The sequence below is a fragment of the Mustela putorius genome, unplaced genomic scaffold, assembly GCF_011764305.1.
Source record: "Mustela putorius furo isolate JIRA1106 unplaced genomic scaffold, ASM1176430v1.1 tig00000083_pilon_pilon_pilon, whole genome shotgun sequence".
Taxonomy (NCBI): domain Eukaryota; kingdom Metazoa; phylum Chordata; class Mammalia; order Carnivora; family Mustelidae; genus Mustela; species Mustela putorius.
Genome location: NW_025421273.1, coordinates 13,539,214 through 13,560,716, shown reverse-complemented (window position 1 = coordinate 13,560,716; position 21,503 = coordinate 13,539,214). Strand labels below are relative to the sequence as shown.

Sequence of the window (21,503 nt, the reverse complement as noted above, 5' to 3'; positions counted from 1 at the left end):
TTGCACAGTCTCTGAGACAGCCGAGGATGCCCACTCTGGGGGTCGGCGCAAAGCCGGGTGTGCCCCAGACACGGCCTGGTGAATCCAGGAGGCTTCGAATGGCTCACTTCCTTCTGCCTAGAAGTCACATGCCCTCATGCACCCAGCTCCCACCCACATGGCTGCAGACGATGGGATACATGGCAGGACTCCTGGCCCCCCAATCCCCAAGCCTAGAGTGCTGTGTCCTCCTACAGCCCAAGCATCAGTCTCTGTGTGGGGGAGTGCCCCCAGTGCAGGTCCTCATGGGGCCTGAGACCCAGGGGCAGCTGGGGACACAGACCCAGAAGCAGTGGCCCATGACACCCACCCATACCTGCCACCCAGGGGTACAGAGATCACCAAAGTCTGCCGGGCATGGTCCTAGGCTGAGACATCTCTCCCGGCATCCCTTCCTCCCAGCTTCCCTCCTCACCCCCACAAGAATCCCCTTTGCAATGCCCCCCACTTGTCACAACACTTCTGGGGCCATGGCCCAGTGCAAAGCCTCCCTAGGAAATCCAGGCCTCTGCTGGCCACGTCCCCTGTCTGGACTCACTGGGTTACCTCATCGTAATAAAACACACAGCTAACATCAAGCCCCTGCCCCACAGTGCTTTGCCCACATCAGCTCCCAGAAGCTCACAGAAATGCCTACAGCATCCCCGCAGCACTCACGGCTCCCTAGGTCCCTTCTGAAGGAGGCACAGGGCTGGGGTGGGAGGGGGGTGCCCAGGGCCAGGTCCCCGGGTGGGCAGTTTCCTTCCTGGGCCTCAGCAGTAAAACCCCAAGCCACAGATGTGGCCACGGATGCAGGGAAACCCAAGGAGGGCCCAGCTGGACTTTAAAGAGAGGACTCTGCGGACCAGGCTCTCATGGCCTCTGGAGCAGCTCAGGTGGCTTCCACACAGTGGAAGCAAGTGGTCTACGCTGCAGGGGTTCCAGGCCGTTGGAGCAGCCACTGCTGCCTGTCTCTCCACGGGGTAACAGCTCACGTCACTGTGGGCGTTACTGCCTCGGTGTTGGCTGAAGGCCACCCTTCATTCAGGCTTCACGTCCCCTCCCTGTCCCAGGATCCTGTCCGGGACATCACATGACATGCGGCCGTCCCATCTCCCCAAGCTCCTCTGGGCCACAACAATTTCTCAGACGTCCCTGATTTGCGATGATTTTCGTGAGGAGTCCTGGCAGGTGTTCCACGTGGCATCCCTCTGTGAGGACTGGTCTGGTTATTTCTCGTGATCAGTGGGGGATCGTGGGTTCTCAGGAGGAAGACCCCGGGGGCACAGTGCCCGCCCATCCCATCAGATCAAGGGCACCTGCCATCGACATGACTGGTCACTGCAATGGTGACCCTGACCCCCTGGCCGAGGTGGGCTTTGCCAGTCTTCCCAGCCCCGTCACCCTCCCAGCATTCCCAGGCCGTGCCCTTAGTGGGGAGGTCACCATGACCCGCACACGCCTGGGCACTTGGGGGGGGCCTTCCTTGAGAGTGGCACATCCCCATAAGTCACTGGGAGCTCTCTTGCTTGGGACATTTGTCCCTTCTCCTTCATTTATTCATTTGCTCACTTATCTATGTCAGCGTGGACTTGTGTGCCCTCATCTCGCTGGCTGGGTGACAGTCCAGTGTCCCATTACTCATTCTGCTCTTCAATCATCCCAGCTTTGCCTTGGGTCGGCTCCTGCCAAGTCCTCTCAAAGAGGCCAAAAGCAAAGCCAGCTCCGGTCCACATACAAGGGCATGTTAAGGATGATGAGTGAGCCCTGCGTGGGTGCTCACGTGTGCAGCGCCTCTCTGCGGGCTGTCTGAGCCTTGACCACAACCACCCAGTATAGTGCATGGCCCCGGGACTAGGGCCAGATAAAGAGCTGCCTCTGGGGCACCACGAGTGGGTGGGAAGCTGGCCCTGACCTGAGGCTCTGCCCCGGCAGCCCTATCCCTCTGGTCCTGTCGCCTCCCACCATGGCGGAAGGAGGTCGCTGGTCAGTAAGCGGCACCTGCCCAGCGAAGGGGTCCCGGCAACACCATCTCCCCTTGACCCTCCATACCTGCCTGCTCCTTAACAGGTGAGAGGCCAGGCTTAAACCTTACGCTGCCTCAGGAAACATCCTCAGGTCTGTAATTCATACTAAAGTGCAAATGACTGCCACCAACACAGAGGCTGCCTGTCTTGGTGGTGGGGGGGGCTTGGGCACTGAGACATGGTGGGAGGAAGGTGTGTCTGGGGTGGGGGTCCATTGAGGAGAGAGGAGGAAAGCAAGGGGCCCCTGTCAGCAATTAGCTGGGTCAGGCAGGTGAGGGCTGGGATGAGGGCAAGCCTCTCCTTGGGGAACCCTTCCCCCACAGCAGCATTCAGAGAATAATATCCACCTGGAGGAACTAAAGATGTGAAGGATGCCATCAGGAGAGGCCCAATGGCAACACGGCTCTCTCTCCCTGTGCTCCTCCCCAGCCCTCCCTCACAGGGTGAGGAAGGGGCGCTGCTCCCGCTGATGTGCCTGGAGCGGGCTGGCTGTAGGTTTGAGACACCATCCCAGGGCCTGCCTTTGGCTGAGGGCACATGCTAGCATTCCTCACCCTGGAGAACTTGAGGGTAGAGGGTCAGAAGGGAACAACGGAGGACAGGGTCGCAATGTCTGCTCTGGCCCCAGACCCAGCCTGGACTCGTCTCGGCCAGAACGGGTCCCCATGCAGTCCAGCCAGCTCATGTACTTGGGGTACTTCCTGTAAGTACCCCAAGGCTGGGCCTCACTTCTGGGCCACTCCTCTTCCAGATCCCCCAGCAGGACAGCCCCATCCAAAGCAGGGCCATGGCGGGTGGGTGTCCAGGGGCCCGCGGACCAGTTAGTGAAGGGAGAAGAGGCATCTCCTTCGTGACCTGCCATGACCTGGCCATTAGCCAAATTCCCCCTGGTTTGCAGGGACTGTGCATTCTGTTCACAGGACACACACAGGCCATCCAGACACGCGTCTCAAGGCCCTGCTGGCTGTGTCCACTCACAGGATGCACCATGTCGGGCTTCGCTGCTTCTCGAGAGAGATGATATGTCCAGAAGACTCAGACTGTGAGCTGTCGGGTCCCAATGCTCGGGGGCTCAGCTCTCCGTAGACCGAGGGTGGGGGGGACATGCAAAGCAGGTGGCAGTGATGTACAGAAGGGAAGGCACAGGTGCCAAGAGCCCCATCTAAGACCGTCAGATGTGAGCACGAGCCAGCTGAACTCGGCTAGTCTCCCGGCCCCATCGGCAGGGATATGTCCCACCGGGAGGGACATGTCCCACTCAGCATCTGTACAGAATGGGTCTCAGCGGCTCTCTGGGGACATCAGTGAGAACATCACTGTGGCTTCCTCTAACGCCAGAGCATCTTTCTGTGGTATCTCATGCTGCCTAGCAACATGCCAGACACGTATTTCTTACTGTTCTGGAGGCTGCAAGTCTCAGACCAAAGTGGGGCAGGGCTTGGTTTCCATTGGGAGCACTGCTCCTGGCTGGTAGACGGCCACCCTGTCCTCGCATGACCGTGAGGCCCTTCCTCTGAGCACACGCAGAGGGCGAGAGCTCTTCCCGGGTCTGTTCTTCTTCTTGTAAGGCCACTGATCTTATGGGGTCAGGGCCTCACCTTAGTGACTTCATGTGGCCCTGATGGCCTCCGAGAGACCCCCATCTCCAAATGTAACCCCAGTTAGGGCTTTAACGTACAGATTCTGGGGACACAAGCAGTCCGTAACATATGGGAAATGAGCATGGCCATTTTCCTGGTGTGATTGGCCTATGATGTCTGTGCAGGGATGTGGACGGCAGGTGGGTCCACGGCCTGGGAAGGGGCAGGAGCTGGAGCCTGTGCAGGGTGTGCCTCTGACCCCAGCCACCGTGAGCCTCGAGGCCACAGACAAGTCACAGCCTGCTCTGTTTTAGCCCCTGATAATGGCTGCGAGCAGTCCCTGTGCCCCGAGGAGACAATGTGGGAAATCAGAGGGGGTCACGGGGGAAGGTTTCAGAAAAGAGGCCCCAGGCCAAGCACGGGGGAGATCCTAGCCTCCTGCCCCATGGCTTTCACTCAGCTCCTCACTACTCACTCCTTCCCACAGCAAGCTTCCTATGTCCTTGTCCCAGGAACACTGACACAGTGACAGAAACGGGGCTAGACCCACGAGACACACAGCAGGGAGCACGGGCAGAGACACAGGGCTCGGGGAAGCCATGCGGCGGACACAGGACAGCAAGACACAGACGCGTGGCTGGACGCCCTGCGCGTGCCCGCAGCCCGGGCACTGCACACCTTACCTCGGAAGTAGGGGATGTAATGATGTCTGAACACGGATGTAGGGCTTGGGTGTTGGGACAGGGACAGGCAGCTACTGGTACCAACACTCACAGTACCAGCTGCGGGCGACAGAGAGCAAGTCAGAGTCCACCCCAGGCCCACTGGCCGCACAGCCACCAAATATTCCTAGGCCCCACTCCACTAGGAACATTTGCGCTTCCTCTCCCGAGGAAGGGACACCTTTTTGAGGCAGCCAAGGGGGGCTCAGCAGATACGCTTTAGACCAGTCTGCTCTGGTTCTGAGCAAGGAAGCCCAGCCACCTGAGGGACAGGGTGGCAGCCCTGGCCCTGAGCCCCGGCCTGTCCCTCCACTTGGGGGCTCCTTGGCCTCTGAGACAGCTGACAGCAGCTGGCTAGAGCGGGGTGGGCGTGCACCTGACAGGCACCAGGCCTTGTCCTGCCGAGACCCACATCTCAGCTCCCTGGAGGCCGCACCTGGCCACGCATAGCCAACAAGCCCAGCTGAGCCAGGGGTCGGGGGTTGTGGTTTGGGGATGGGGGATCGGGAGTAGAGCCCTCGGAGAGGACGCCTGGGGAGGTGGGCCACCCTTCAGCCCTCACTCACCTGCTTGCCTGCTTGCTCGTCAGTCATTCATCCATTCGTTCACTCTCACACCTGCTCACTCATTCACTCACACACTCATTCACACACTCGCTCACCCACTCACTTGCTCACTTACACACTCCCTCACTTATTCACTCACTCACACACTTGCTCACTCCTTCACTCACACATTCATTCACTCGCTCACTCATTCACTCACTCACACACTCACTCACACACTCCCTGGCTTACTCACACACTTCGCACACCCCTGGCTCCCTCACACACACACTTGTATACCCCCTGGCTCACTCACATACTCACACACACTCACAACCCTGTGGTGACTAACTGGCTAGTTACTAACTAACTGGCTCACTCACACATACACACTCACACTAACATGCCTCCCGGCTTACACATTCACTGGCTCACTCACACACATTCACACACCCCTGACTCACACACCTGCACACATACTTGTACACCCCTGGCTCATATGCTTGCACACCCCCTGACTCACACACACACATTCACACACCCACACTTGCACACCCTTGGCTGACACGCACCCCTGCTCACACGCACACTTGCACATCCCCTGCCTCACACACTCACACACATGCTTGCACACGCCCTGGCTGACACACACGCCCTTCACACACTTGCACACACGCTTGCACACCCCCTGGCTCCCACACTCGCATACTGATCCGACCATTCTCCACTTATTGAGCAGGATGTTCCAAGAACATTGCAGGGAGTTGACAAAAATAACTTTGCAAATGAATGAGTTGATTTTTCCACAAAGGCTGTGAAAATTAGAGCTGTAGCCCGTGGATGTGGACATGGAGTCATGCAGCAGCTGGCCATGGAGGAAGCAGCTTGGAAAAATCCCTCACAAAGGCAGTGTGCACGTGGAGTGTCCCTGGGCCTTGGACACACTGAGGCCAATGGTGAGTTTTCAGAGCTAAGGGCGAGCGATACACAGCTGGGCACTAGGCAGGGGAGGCAGCAGACCAGAGAAGGAGAGCGCCCTGCCCTGGGTGTCCTCTTGCCAGGAGGGGGGCAGTGAGCCCTCACCCACATTCCCATGGGGACGGCTGCCGGTCTTCGGGGCCACCAACCCAGCCATAGGTGAAGGGTGTCAATAGATATTCTAACTGGTTTTGGCCATTGACACTGCCCACACAGTTCAACCCCCCCAGCCCCACGTGAGCTCGGCACTAATGGACCTCTGGTCACCCATATTTATGCCCCTTTAGCTCCCTGGCATCCCTTGCTAGATTTTAAATGCTCAGTGCTGCCTGTGTGTTTCACCCAGGTAACCAGCTGCCTGCACAGCAGTCCTTCCTTCCCCTCCAAACACGGGGGGCCAACCTCCCCAGACACGTGACCTGGTCAGTTTCTCCCATCACCTGCTGGCCATCCCACACCCGGCCCATCATCTTTCCGGTTGTGTAAAGGAAGAGACAGAGTCAGAAGAGGGAAAGCAATAAGAAATACAGCTTGATCTGGGGGTCAAAGAAGCCACGGGGGCTGAGTACCTGGACGGCTGTAGTGCTGGGGGGACCGTGAGGTTGGGGTGTAGCGCCCGAGGCTGACGGACCCGGTGGAACTCGGGCTGGAGGTCCGGCACTGCTTGTAAGAGCGGTCATCCTGATCCCCCTGGGAGGAAAGGCAGCCTGGTGAGCAGCGGAGCTGTGGGCACTGCCCACCCCCACGCATTCACCCTCCTCCTGGTGTTGGCCCTCTGGACTGGAGAGGCTGACTCAGCGTGGCCCCAGGATGACACCGTTTGCACCTGCCAGGGCACCCTGGGATGAGCCAGGTAGGGGCTGGCTCCTGTGCCAATACTCCCTGTGGCCTGAGCATGGCTCCAGAACCCCCAGATCCCAGAGGGCAGAGTCTCCATCAGCCCTCCCTATGGCTGGGCTCCTAAAGAGGGTTCCCCCTACACCCCTCCTGCCCCATCCTTCTGGCCACCCAGGCTCCTTACAAGCAGGACCTTTTGAGATCCTCGAGAATCATGAGATTCTGCATTCTCCCCCCAACTCCTGCACAAGGGGGCTCCCAGATATGGGACGTAGAAGACACCCCTCCCAGGCTTGAAGGCCAGTTGAGTCAGATCCACAAGCACTGGCCCACGAGACTCCAGTCAAATGGGATGAACAATGGTTTGGAACAGTCAGAGCAGGCTGCAGGTGGCGTGAGATGGCATGACACCATGGTTCGGGGGAGGGCAGGCTGCTGGCCCGCCACAGCCCGGACCACTAGCCAGAGTCCTGGAATGGCCCAGCCCAGCAGCCTGCCATGGGGTAAGCTGAGGCCAGCACGAGGGTAAGCCCAGGAGAGGGGAGAGTCTGGTCTGGAGCTCATGGCCCTCATGCTTTCTGAGCTGACTTTCTGCTTCCAAAAGCATGTCCTTCAGCAGAACTAGCTGAGCCCGCCTGGCCTGTCCCACCCACGGCAATGGGCGCTCTCTCCATGCTGACCAGCTGCCATCCCACAGGCATCCCATCTCCTTGCTTAGCCTGTCCATGGGGCTGGCCGGCCACATGTGGGTTTTGAAGCTCGGCATGGATGGCCACTTGTCCGGTATGGGTGGTGCATTCCTGGATCTGAGAGTTCGATGCCCATGCAGACTGGAGTCTGATTGGCACCTGTCCAGACCCCTGAGTGGCTCTGAGAAATAGGCAGACAGGGCTGTGGACCAGAAATGCTATTGGATAGAGAAATGTTCTTGGAATATTTGTCTGCGAGGACCCGGGAGCCCAGTATGTCCCGCCCAGAGGAGCGTGAGCGGGCCCAAGCTCACCCGGGCTCCTGGGCCTTTTATCTCCAGGAAGCCATGAGCCAGACCTCAGGGAGCCACATCCCAAGTGTCAGCCACTGCAGGACCGACAGTGCACCATGGAAGCATGCAGATGAGACATGATTATAAAAATAACCGACACCCAGGACGGCGTTTCAGGCTACTGAGGACCCTGGCCCCAGACCCCATGGTTGAGAGCCACAGAGGCCCTCTCAGCGTTGCCGTGGGTGGTTATGTTTATAACCCCGGTGGCAGTGCCATGAGCAAGAGGGGGCATTGTCCAGGGACAGGCAGTTACCTCCGTCAGCGTTGGCGAGAGTACCTGTGGGGACTGGGGACACAACATGCAGAATGGCCTGTTAGGTCGCTTATGGGGGTGGAGGGGTACACACACACACCCTCATACCCAGACCCTCCTCCAGACAGGAAATGAACCCCACCATAAGACATGATGCAGGATTCCAGAACCTTCTTTTAAGATAAATATGGTCAATGGCCCTCCAAAAAAGGGGTCCCCAGGACACTTGTTTGGGCCAAGCCTGGAGTGTCCCTTCACACTGGCCCGCCCTGATGCCTACTGCTCTCCCGTGAGGATGTATTTTCCAAAAGGAAAATCATCAGTTCAGGGCATGTGGTGACAACAACATCTGGGCCCAGCACCTTGGTTTTCTCCAGACAGGAGAGATGAGGGGCCCAGAAAAAGGAGGGGCTGTTAGGACCCCAGGGTTTAGGGTTCCTGCTCTCTGCAGAATGGAAAGGGAAAGTGTCCCCAAACTTCCCATTTCACAGAAGGGGAGACTGAGGCTCAGAGAGGTGAAGGCAGTTTCCCAAGCCTCCAGCCTGCTGTTCTGTTTCCCGCTGGACCCCTGCTCTGGTGGCCACCTGCCACCAGAAGGCCGCCATCCCAGAGAGACAGGGCCCTCCAGCCCTGAGGCCAGTGTCTGCTCAGCTCAGTGCCTGACCCTCCTTCTGGGGCTTTCCTGTCCCCACCCCATCATTTACCCACAGATGGGCCCCCTTAGAGATCTCCATTATGCCGGCTTCCCGCCAGGGTGTGGCAGGGCCTGGAGAGGGGAGAGGCCCAGGGCCCTGAGACAGGGGAGTTAGGGGACTCTGACACCCCCGGGGAATGGCAGAAGCTGGCCGGGAGGCCACAGTGACCAGGGCTGGGTAGCCCAGCCCAAGTCCCACCTCGCCTCGGTGAGATGCATAGCCCTAGGCCATGTCTGTCCCCTGAGCCTGTGCCCTCGTCTGCACTTGGGACACTCGCTCCTACGGTGTGGGGCCACGGGCCACGGATACACAGGAAAGCCCAGTGTCCATACAGTGAGTAGGCCAGCAGAGTAAGCAGTGACCTGGATGGTGGGGACACCCCTCAGCTGCCACAGTGTGACCCACCAGCTCACAGCACCACAAGAGGGGTGTAACATTGGTGACCGTGGCTCAGACCTGGCATGTGCCCTGTGCTGTTGTGCTCTGCTTGTTTGTTTGTGGACACTTCCGGGACCTGCGGGAGCAGGACTGAGGGTAGCAGCCACCTGCGCCCATGTGCACGTGTGGCCCTCCCTGGCCACAGGGCTCCATGGCACTCACAGCAGCCCTACAAACAGCTGGGGGCCCCATGAGCCAGTCTGCACAGGAAATCTTGGGCTCCAGCCAGGGAGGGTGGGGTGGCCCAGGGCCACCAAGGGGTTGGACGGGAACTTGAACCACAGCCTCTAGATTTGGCTCCCGTGTCTTAGAGGAAGCACGAGGGGCAGCTAAGGAAATAGCCAGTAGGTGGTCTTTGGGGCAGAAAGGCCTAGATTGGTCTCGGCTGTGCCATTCATCATTTGGGGGAGCTTGGCTAAGTCACTGGACCTTTCTGATCCACTTCTAGTGCTGTCCACTGGAGCTTACCAGATACTGGAGAATAAAGCCCCCCACACAGCTTGCATGCGTGGTAGGTGGGGGCAGGTTGGGATCCTTCCCTGTCCTGCCTCTGAATGGGGCTTGTTGCCCAGATCCTCAGGGTCCCGGGTGTCCCCTGCAGCAGAAGCCAGCCAGGAGGGGTGCCTGCTAGCTACTGAGCAAACTAACTGGGGTCGTCGTCACCCTCCTGCCCCACCCTTGTGCTGCACAGCCCAGAGCACCTGTGCCCGGCTCCCAACAAGTGGACAGCGCACACGTTTGGGCCACCAGCTGGCAAATTGTTCTTCCCACCTAGCCCAGGCATCCACGGCCACACTCCACTCTCAACATTACCAAAGAGCAGGGAAAACCAACAGTGGACTCCATGTGAGATGGAGAAAGGCCACGAGAACCAAGTCACCAGAGAAGGACGCGCCCGAGGGACTCTAGGGAGTCCGTCGTGTGTGGTCCCCACAGGTCGTCAAATCAGCGCATGGGATTCACGAGGCGAGAGGCAGGCCAGCCACAGAGGGCGGCAGCTTTCCTTCACACCAGCGTGTCTCTTACTTCCTCCCCTGCCCAAGCAGACCCTCGGCCAGGGTTGGGGTGGAGCCCTTGGGGCCTCTTGATAGGGGATGGGCACAGGCCATTAGAGGGGACAGGAGGCCAAGGGTCAAGGGGAGGAAGCAGACGCGACCCCTGCCGTGGGCACGCCGCCTGCCATGGGGGCCGCACCTCGTGGCAGCTCTGCCTGCCTGTCGCTGAATGGCTGATGTATGGCGAGTAGGAGATCATGTCGGGGCGGTCGATGTTATAGATGGCCTTGCTTTTAGGAAGAGCAGCCAGGTCCCTGTAGTCAAGAATCTCATCGCCCAGCTTGGCCTGAGAGAGAGAGAGAAAGAGAGCAAAGGCTCTGTGACTCACAGCCCAGAGAGGGCAGCAGGTGCTCCAGTGGCCACTTGGACAGTGGGGCCCTGCCCAGGAGCCCGGCTCGGTGCAATGGGGGTGAAGGGACAAAGGCAGCGGTGAGGGGGTCCTCATGGTCCCGTGGGCCTGGGTCCTTCGACCCTACCTTGGAAGGTCACACGGTCCTAAGGAAGTTTATTCTCTGATCCTCTGCCTCTCACCCTCCAGAGTGGCACAAACAGTTGCATAGGACAGCCCCAGGGGCAGACAGGTAGAGCCGCTCGCCTGCCCAGCACAGAGCCCAGCAGACAGCGAGACTCAGCCATGGCCTAAACATACCTATGCACACCTGTGTATGCACACATCAATCTATACGCACATGCAAATCACACGCACACAGATGAGAATGCACACGTGTGCATATGGACATGCAAATTCTTGGATACATATGCATACATATACACCCACAAGAATAACATGCACGTGTGTGTGCAAACACAGACCCATGTGTGAATATATGCAAACAGCATGTGAAAACATGCCTATAAACACAAATGCACATATGCATGCACACCTAAAACACGTGTGTGCCAATAGGCACGTGCAGGCACTTAAAGTTTCAAGTACATGTATGTGTGCATGCAAACATACACATCCATGCACACGCACACACAATATATACGCACATAAGACAGGTGCGTGTGTGCATGCATTTAAATATACACCTAGTAGGTGTGTGTATGTGTATGTGCAAACACCATGTACACACTTATGCACACATATTGCACGTGTACACAGAGGACTGCCTACGGCAGAGGTGGTATATGCACTCACAGACCTCTACCCTCTCACTGCCACTGTCGAACACTAGCACACACACTTGCACAAGTCGTAAGTGCCCATACCCTCTCACACACTCACGTGTGCAGGCACAATGCACACTCCCTTTCTCACCCACCACTGCACACCAGCACAGATGCTCACACACGCTCCTGTCCCCACATCAGTGCATGTTCACACCCTCATGTCCACACACTTGCTCATACACACACACACACAGTCCCACACTGGCACACATGCTCTCGGCCCCAACTCACACCTACACATGTATATGCACACACTCCCATGCGATAACACACATTCATACTCATGATCACACTCACCCAAACTACTACACACTCAAGCACAGGTATTCACACTCTCACAAGGTTGCACACACATGCGTGCACTCAGCAATTTCCACTTGAGCTACGGCAGCAGAGTGACTGACACTTGTCAGGCTGGCTGGGCTAGGACCTCTGGTGGAGCTAGGACTGCACCTGGACTCCGGCAGGCGCTCACGGAGGATGCACACAGAGCCACTGCATTTGCTCAGGGAACAGCCACCAGACCACTCACTCTCCTTTGACCTGGGCTTCTCCAGCATTGTCCCACTGCTACGGGCTTCTGCTCCCACTCTGCTGCCCCTCCCTGCTCCAGGGGGCTGCCGGGGGCACATGGCAGGCTGAAACAGTTCCTGGAGCTGGGCAGGACCACACCCACACACCCCTCAGCTGTCACAACAGGACTATCATCTGTGTCAGTTCCCGTGTTCCTGTCGTGGGTGCCAATGTCCCCATCCACCCTGGAGCAGACACCTGTGGTCACCTCCTCCCCACCAGGACCCCCTATCAGGATTAAGGTCAGCTTGGCCTTACCAGATGTCGGCTGTCCCCACCAACTCGGCTCTACCTGAACCCTGAGGGAAACTTTTGCTCAACCCATGTCCTGCAGTGACCAGAGTCCAGGGCCAGCATGGGCCCACATTCTTCTCTGCGGTGGAACCAGCTGTCCATTTCCAGCCCAGGTGGCTCTGGTCCAGATCCTCAGCTGCTCACATCTAGACCCGGCCAGAGCCTCCAGGGCATTCTTCCCACATTTGTGCCAAACAAACATCATCAACAGAGGTTGCTAACATTGTGAGCTCCTCCCTGGGACGGTACTGGCCTGAGCCTTTTATTATCTACTCCCCAAATACTCATGAAGAGCCAGTGATGGGGGCAGCTACTTACCGTCCTTCACTGATGCAGAAAGCAGATCCAGAGAGGTTACGTAACTCACCCAGAGTCACACAGCCAGGGATGTGGGGTAGGAAGAGGCCTGGGTTCTTGGACTCCAGAGCTGTGCTCCCCACCATCCTCTCTGCCGGGCCCCAGCCTCTGGAGCCCCAGCTACGGCACATTGCCTGCCAGCTCAAATCTTCTGACAGCCTCTCCAAGTAGGTGACACAACCCCTCGCTACGGTCCCCAAATGCAAGGTTGATGTTCCCAGCCTGCTCCCCCCAAGGTCTCTCATTCCTGTGCCCCCAGCAGGCCAGGGTTCAGTAGCCCCAGGCCACCTCCCCTAAGAAGCCTTCCGTGACCACCCAACTCCAAGGCTCTCATGAGCTGGTGGATGCTCTTGGGGTGAACGCTGCCATTTGTGGTGTAGGTTGAGAGATGGAATGTCAGATGTCTCAGACCTCTGACTCTTCCCCGTGGAGACCTGGGCAGGGCTCAGAAGACCGGAGTTCGAATCCTAAGCCTGTCGTTTGTAGCCAGGATGGACCCTGATCAGAATTTTTGAGTTGTCCCTCAAGGGCCCTTGTACACCTGCTTACCTGGGGGGCTCACTCCACCGCCCATGCTGCCTACCAAGATGAGCTTCTTATGGGGCCCAAGGGCTTGGCACCTGCTGCTCTCTCCCAGGCCTCTGTGCCTGCTCCCCCTCTGGTTCTTCCAGACTCAGTCCAGGTGGCTCTCTCTGAGGGACCTGCCCTGCCCCCTCCATTATTTGGGTTGAGTGTCTTGTCTCCTTCAAGTAAAAGTGCTGATGTTGGTTGACACATCAGGCTCCAACGAGGGACTGGTGGCTCCTGGGGATCGAAGACTTGATCTGATTCATTACGGGGCCCCTCTCCCTAGCTCTGTCCCTGGCATGGCAGGGTCCTTGGGGCATACTTGCCAAATTCAAGTAAAATCCTTGGGGCATTTGCCAAAATTAGGTGGATTCTCTGGGCCATTTTACAAGATGAGAATGCCACCTACATCTTGTCTATCCACTGGATTTCATGAACCTCAAATTAAAGCTGACGCTGGAATGGAGGGCCGGGCGAGGCCTGGACTCACAGGTCTATGTGCAGATGGACACCCTTCCCTGCCTTGGACCCCGCTGTGATCAGAGCATCTGCCCTCCCGTGGCTGTCAGCCCCACTCTGCACAGGTCAGCGAGGCCAGCCCCACCCTGGGTTAGCCCCTACTGATCCCCGAACAGCATGGATCAGGGAGGCAGCTGGAGGGCACCAATACTGCCTCCTCCCACCCTGGATAGGTGGCTCTGCTCCTGGGTCCTCAGCACCTGTCCTGCCTAGTACACACACAGATGCATTTCCTCCCACAGCTGGCCTCTGGGTGGTCGCCATGACAACGGGCCATGCTCTCTAATTGGCCGAAGGATGCGTATATGTTTCTGGGACTTCTCTTCACTTTTTTCTCTCCCATACTCCATCCAGCATCATAAATAATAATAACATATGGCTGTCCACGACCGTATAGTTACAACTGTCCCTAATAATACATTGTAACGTGATGATGCTGATTTTCTGCTTTCCTTTGTTACTGATTTACTGCTGCACTGAAGAAAGGTTACAACAAAATACACAGCATGACCTCATTTGGGTTAAAAAAGAATACAGCACAAAGGGACCTAAGGGGCGTGTCACATATTATTATCAGGGCTACCTTGGCCAGTTGGAGAGCACACGGTATCCATCTTCGGCACAGCTGGGCTGCTGGGCAGCTGGCATCCTTCCAAGCTGCAGCAGGGCTCAGGCTCCCCCCGCCCCCCGCCTCAGGGCCCAGCACTGAGCACGGTATCAGGCACACAGTAGGCCAAACACAGATCCCAGCAGAGAGACGAAAGTAAAAGCAGGGCACTGACACCTGGGTGGCTCAGACGGTTGAGCATCTGCCTTCAGCTCAGGTCATGATCCCAGGGGCCTGGAATCGAGTCCTACATTGGGCTCCTTGCTCAGCAGGAGTCTGCTTCTCCCTCTGCCTGCTGCTCCCCCAGCTTGTATGTGTTCTCTTTCTCTGACAAATAAATAAAATTCTTAAAAACAATGCAGAGCAGAGTCCTGAGACAGAGGAAGGGCTTGCTTCCCCAGACTCACAACTCCCCAGTGAAGGAGTTCCAGGGACGTGTGCCGACAGGGTGCCCACAACACCCTGATTTGGGGGCAAGGATGGCTGGATGCTCTGGCCTGTGACCGACCTGGTGCCCTGGAGGGCGGATGTGTCCAGGCTGTGTGCTGGCCATGGTGCTTGGAGCCCATGTGTTGGAACGGGACATGGGCGCTCTTGGGTGGGGGGTCCAAGGCTTGCAGCTGTGATGAAGATGAATTTCTGCCGGTCTCTGAGTGGCATCTGAGAAGTGGGTGCAGTGACCCGGGGAGGGAGGAGGAGGAGTGTGGCGTATATCCCGAGGTCCCATGTGTTCACAGCCTCTCTGTTGTGTTATGAGCATGTGTCATGCTCAGATTTGGGGGACTGGGTGAAGTTAACTTGCTCGAGGCCTGTTGAAAACTGGAATCCAGGGCACCCGTCTCAGCCGAACGGAAGTTTATCCAAGCTGAGACTGCCCGCCTCAGGCCAATGAGCACCAGTAACCCCCAGTGCAGACGGTCACGGGGCCTTTCAAGGAGCCGTGACCACAGGGCCCAGCATTGCTGCTCATCGCACTGTCCCGACTGTATCTCAGTCCTTGACAAATGACGGATTGTTTAAAAGAGGAGCTCACACCAAGAGAGCCGTTACCATGTGCTTGCAGCCATGGCAGCCACAGAAGCCGGGCACCCCCTGCCTTCGCTAAGCGTGTCACTGACCTTGTCTCACCGAAGTAACAGGAATCATAATTAAGATCTTTCGTGACATTGACGACATCATGGGCTGAATTACATCCTGCCAAACCCATATCTTGAAGCCCTAACCCCTGGGACCTCAGGTGGGACCGTGTTTGGAGATGGGGTCTTTACAGAGGTAAGTAAGATAAAAGGAGGTCATGAGGGTGGACCTCTATCCCATCTGACTGGTGACCTTAGAAGAAGAGATTAGGACACAGAAAGACACAGAGGGATGACCATGTGAGGGAGCAGAAGAAGACTAGAAGCCAAGGATGGTGGCCTCAGGACAGCCAGCTCTGCCCCTACCTGAATCTCAGCCCCAGCCTCCTAGACAGGGAGAGAAATGCGTTTCTGAGGTTGGAGCCACCTGCTCTGTGGGATTTATTTGCTATGGTGGCTGAGCTACGAGCACAGATGTCATACTGATCATCGCAGTGAGCATTCCCGAAGTCCTACCTCTGGCCAGAGCTGCAACTCAGGGCTCCCCCCCCAGGCCCTAGTCAGCAGGAACTATGAGTCTCCTTTGGTACAGATGAGTCCTCAGAGGCTTAGAGAGGTTCACTCATCACCCAAGGGCACACAGCTGGTATGATGAATTCACACCGCCTTTCTGAGCCTCTGAGGGCATGTTCACAAAGGGCCACACTGTGATTCATCCTTGGGGCTCGTAATAATCATGTTCCCCCAAGGACTAGAGTACTTGGGATTGTTACCCATCAGAACTCAGATCAGGAGTGACTCTGCATCCAAAGAGTACGAGATTCAGGGCTGAAAAGGTGTCAGGAAGAGCTGATCCAACCCCCACAGTGTCCCACCTGGCCGGGTGGGAAGGGGCTGGCAGGAGGGATGTGCCCCAAGTCACCTGCTGCTCCTTGCAGTAGCAGAGCAAGGCCTTGATGCCCAGCTGCTCCTCCCCCAGCCTGTACCAGGAGCCTCAGGGCTCTTCCTCCCAGCACAGTTTGGTGCTCACGGGTAAATTAGCAGAAGTACCGAACTCCCACTGCCTGTCCTGCCACCAGAGATAGCTGCTGTGAAAGACCTAGTGATCATTTTAATACTTTGTGTACACACCCCCTGCACACATACCTACGTGCACATGTACACACCTGCACACACACCCACATGCACATGTACGCACCCATGCATACACCCACATGCACAAAACATACCCACGTGCACACGTGCACACTAGCACACACCCATGTGCACATACCCCACATGCACATGTACACACCTGCACACACCCACATACTCACACACCCATATATACACCCATGTGCACACACCCACATGTGCACACACACCTGCACACACCCATATGTATGCATACACACCGATGCACACACCAGCACACACACCCATATGCACACATACACACCGGCACACACACCTGCACACATCCATATGCACACATGCACACCCATACACACACCCATATGTACACGTACACTCCTACACACACACACCTGCATGCACATCCACATGCACACATACTCAACCACACAACCCATGTGCCACATACACACACCTACACACACCCATATGCACACATACACACCCACATACACACCTGCACGTACACCCATATGCACACACACACATCTCGTATGCACATGCACCTATATACACATATACCTCTCTTTGTTCATACATGTACACACATACACTCTTTAATGAAAATGGGATCACATAACATATATTATCAGTAACATGCTTCTTGTAGGAACACATTAGCAACATTTCCCAGGGCAAAAGATGCACATCTGTACAGCTATTGGCCACGACTGCCCAGTCCCATGTGAGCCTGAGTATTTCTTATTCAGGCAAGACTTAGCTGTGGGATGGGGACACAATATTGATTTGACACCCCCATGGACAGCAGCTGTGAGCATATCTGTTTGGGCACCATTGCCCTGGAAATAGGCAGTCCCCAGGTGGCTTGGCAGTCCTTGCCAAAGGAACTGAGTCGACATCGTGAGGTCTACCCTGGTCTGTGCCCCGTGGCAGGGATGAGGGCACCAGGTCCACACCCTGATGCTCAAGGATGCCCAGCCCCCGATGGCTCCCCCAGCAATGACCCTGGCCCAGACCATTCCCCCACCAGCCTCCCCACTCTCCGACTCACATAGATCACACGGCTGGGAGACCCCGAAGTGCTGGAAGCAGGTACAGAGATGATGCTCTCAGAAGAGCTTCTGGTTTCCTGGAAAGGAGACAGGAGGAGATTGTAGCAGCACATGTCAGTGCCAGAAGCTTCCAGACGCAATCATCACAGGTCACGCTCCAACAGAAATGCCAGTTGTGAGAATTTTTTTTTTTTTTTTTTTTAGGTTGAAAGAATTCTTAAAATAAACACTCAGGCTTGAATGAGCTGCTGGAAAGCTATAATCAGACAGACACAGCAGGTGATATGGGCTGCCAGCACCCCAGCGAGCTCTCTGCACGGTTGGAAACACTCCGATGATCACCCGGCTTGCATGCACAGAAATTATCTGTGTTTCAGGGGACAAGAGCAAGTGATGCATTTTCAACCGATTCTGCATGCTCCGGTAGCAAAGGCCATCACTTTTACGCACAATGTTACTGCTCAGAGGTGTTATTTTCCACCTAGATTATAGGGGTGGGTGGTCTTTGCTCATTCTACCAGCCTGGTCCTTTGCTGTCAGAATCTGTGGCCATGTCATCTGTGACCTGCTCCTCCAACGTCCACCCCATCCCTCTTCCCTCCCAGACCACATCTCCTGCTTCACCCAAGGGAACGGTTTCCCTGGCCCTTCCTCTGTCCCCTGCTTCAGGGCTGCCCATCCCTGCAAAGACACTGTCCTTCTCCAGCTCCCGAACCACTCTCTACACCTGCATCTCTCCCCACTTGTAGGGTGTGACCTGGCAGCTGTCTGTCCCCCCAACCCCTGGCCCAGCCTCCACACCTGCCTGGACCACCCACCACCTGGCTTTCCCATGCCACCCCTGCCAAGAATGCAGACCTCCCTCCCTCCCCACCCCGCAGACAGCTCCCCCGGCTGCCTCCTTTCTTGCTGCCATCCTTCTTGGTGTCCCACGCCCCCTGCAGTGAAGCCAGCAGCCTGGGAAGGGCCCCGTTGTAGGCTGAATGATGTCTCCTGAAATTCCTATATTGAAACCTTCATCCCGAGCACCCCAGAATGTGACCCTGTTTGGAGAGATGTAATTAACGTCAGATAAGATCACAAGGGGAGGTTCTGATCCAATCCAATAGGGGTCCTTATAAGAAGGGGGGACCAGGACCCAGACGGGTTAACAGGGAAGACTGTGTGAAGACACAGGGAGAGGGCGGCTGTCTACACCCCATGAGGGGAGGCCTTGGAAGGAACCATTCCTGTCTGCACATTGAGCCAGGACCCCCAGCCTCCGGGACTGGGAGAGAATACATTTCTACTGGTTGAGTCACCAGTCTGCAGCAGTGGCCCCAGGACACTCTCACGGGCCATAGGGCCCTCCCCTTGCAGGTGGAGGACATCCAGCTCCTCCTTCTCTTGGCAGGACAGCAATAAGAACAGGACAACATCCTGTCATGCCTATAAGGCAGAGGGATGGCAGCCCAGGGAATCTGATTGCAATCCTGGTTATACATTTGGGGCAGAAAGAGAAGAGGGAGAGGGCGCAAGGCTGGGGGTCCCCATCTCACTCGCCCATGCAGCCATTCTGGTCTGTCTCCGTGACCCACATTCCTGGGGACGGCCAGCTTCTTCCAGGTCCAGGCGTGGGGCTGCCCCTTCCCTCAGGGCCTTCCCTGCCTGTCTGGGCCCCGGCTGTGCCCCAGCAATGGACGGGGCACTGACCCAGGGCTTCCAAGGGCCAGTGGGACTCAGCTCGACTCTACTGTGCAGTCTCGTGCCCTCGGCCTCCCCCGCGTCAGACACAGCCGTGTGCTGTCTGCAGAGAAGGTCCCAAGACAGCTAACGGGTATGTGTCTGTCCCTGGCCCTGTGTGCAGGTGGCCCATCATCCAGGCCCCAAATGAGGTCCATACACATTCTATACACTTGGAAAAAACCCTTTGAGTCTCTGCTTCCTTGTCTATAAAGGCAATTTCCCTGAGGATCCAACCAGAGACATGGCGTGCTGGGGGTCCAGTGCCGGCAAATCATCCTGGCTGTCATATCATTTCAGCCTGGGCTCAGGACACAAAGCCCCTTGCTTGTAAAGCAGAGGAACTTGGGGTGTTTTCAAGGAAGGGGTGCTGAAGCGGGGAGACCCAAGGACGGCCCCACGCCCGAGGAATGCCTCCTGGCCCTGGGGTGACACCACCACTGTGATCCCAGGCGCTTGGGCTGCTTCCATGGGCGCAGGGACTGGCAGTGTCCCTGTACCTGCAAGGAGTCCCCAGCAGGCAGCTCCTCCGAGCCGAGCCCTGGGAACCTCCTCCAGGGCCCAGAGACCCAGCTTTCTCTCACTCTCTATATGGACTCCAACACACCCCAAGGAGCCTCACTATTAATCAATACTTACTTGTGTTCTTGGGGGCTTGTTCACACCCATGGAGACAGATGGGGCCAGGCTGTTCACCCAGCCCCTTCCCCAGCACTAGGCCTGACCCCCAGCAGGCACCATCCTGTAATAGCGACTCGGGAGCCTGGTTCTCGTGGGGTCATGTACAAGTCACACTGACACGGTGCAAGGAGTGCAACACCCACTCATCTCCATGTAAAAGCTGAGGGCTGAGGCTCAGAGAGGGCTGGCGGGCAGCCCAGGGTCACACAGCCGGGTAGTGGCAGAGCTGGATTGTAGTTCTGAGGCTTATTCTACTGCCCCTGGCTACCGCAGAGAATTCCATGGCCCACGTTCGGCCAGCCTGCCCTTGCACTGGGGCCTTTCCAGCTGGTCCCACCACAGCAGGTAGCTCAGGGCTCTGTGTACAGAGCAGAGTCAGAGGCATTGCCTCTTGAACTCCAGCCAGGGTCCTCACAGCCCGTGGGATCAGCCAGGCCAGGCCAGCCCCGCCCCCCCCAGCACCCCAGCTGGGGCAGAAGCCCACCTGACCCTCCCCAGGCCACCTTCACCTTAACTGTGCATGGAGTCCCTCTCCAGCTACCTGGCTGGGACATCCCTGCCTGTCACCCCCGGAGCGCCCTGCACCCTGGAGCCTGCCTGTCGCACTAGATGTCAGGAAGTCTGCTAGGGGCAGGGACCGGGCCATCTCATTCATCTCTGCATTCCAGCCACCAGCCAGTAGGTACTCAGTAGGAGCTCTGTGGCTAGCTGTGTCCGGAATGAGCACATGACCCAGTGACCAAGGACGTACCAGGGATGGGTAGTCAGGGCGAGAGCCTTCTGGAAGGTTTTCTTTGGGCACCCTCAGTGGACACCCAGGAGCCATCCTTGTCCTGCAGAGTCATTGTGCCCTGGGGGGATGTCTTCAGGGAGGACAAAGGGCCCTCCCTTTCCTAGCCTGTCCTTACAGGGATCCCGGTGCCAGCCTCTCCTACTGGAGAGCAACTCAGAGGCACAGACTGAGCTGTTCCCATGGGTCCAGGAGCCTGGCAAAGAGGGCCCTTGTTAAAGGACTGGTTATTGGTCAGGTAATGCTGAGCTAGCTATTGTCTGGATTACCAGGTAGCAGGGGGCTTCCTCCACCTGGGGGCCGCTTCCAGAGAGAGCTAGGAATGCCTGCACCAGCTCTGCTGTGCTTCTCAGGGGCTGGCCCCGCCGAGATGACCCTGACCCAGAGCTGACCTGGGGCTGAGCCTACCAAGATGACCCTGACCCAGAGCTGACCCGGGGCTGACCTGGGGCTGACCACGCCTGGCTGTTTCATGCCCCCCAAGTGGCTTGCATGAAATGAATAATACAGGAAAGTACAGTTCAGTCTTCCTGTCTCGCAGCCCAGGAGCAGCCAGGCTGGCTGGGAGAACTCTCTGGAAGGGGACCTGTGGCCCAGGCCCGTCCATTCACTGTGAGCCCCACCCTCGGTCTGTTCTCACTTGGGTTAGACAGAGGAGGCTCTGAAGGGCTGAAGGGTGAAATGCGGGACAAGCAGGGCATGACCGGGGCCTGGATCCTGTCCCGGGACACAGAGGGCAGGCCCTGTGCACCAGTCCCGGGC

General features: G+C 57.2%; 1 protein-coding gene across 9 annotated transcripts in view; it reads right to left on the bottom strand.

Moving 5' to 3' along the window:
* ABLIM2 (actin binding LIM protein family member 2) overlaps positions 1 to 21,503 on the bottom strand; it is a 135,684-nt gene that overhangs the window by 39,110 nt on the left and 75,071 nt on the right. For 4 of the 9 annotated variants that reach the window (XM_004772212.3, XM_004772213.3, XM_004772214.3 and 1 more), the window contains exons 9-11: positions 17,548 to 17,625; positions 10,333 to 10,479; positions 6,440 to 6,560 (exon numbers count right to left, since the gene is read on the bottom strand). In XM_004772212.3, coding sequence (XP_004772269.1) covers positions 6,440 to 6,560; positions 10,333 to 10,479; positions 17,548 to 17,625 — 346 coding nt within the window. Of the gene's footprint in view, positions 1 to 4,308; positions 4,408 to 6,439; positions 6,561 to 8,005; positions 8,039 to 10,332; positions 10,480 to 17,547; positions 17,626 to 21,503 lie in introns of all 9 variants that reach the window. The other 5 variants (XM_045075255.1, XM_013045829.2, XM_004772215.3 and 2 more) reach the window with 2 other exon arrangements.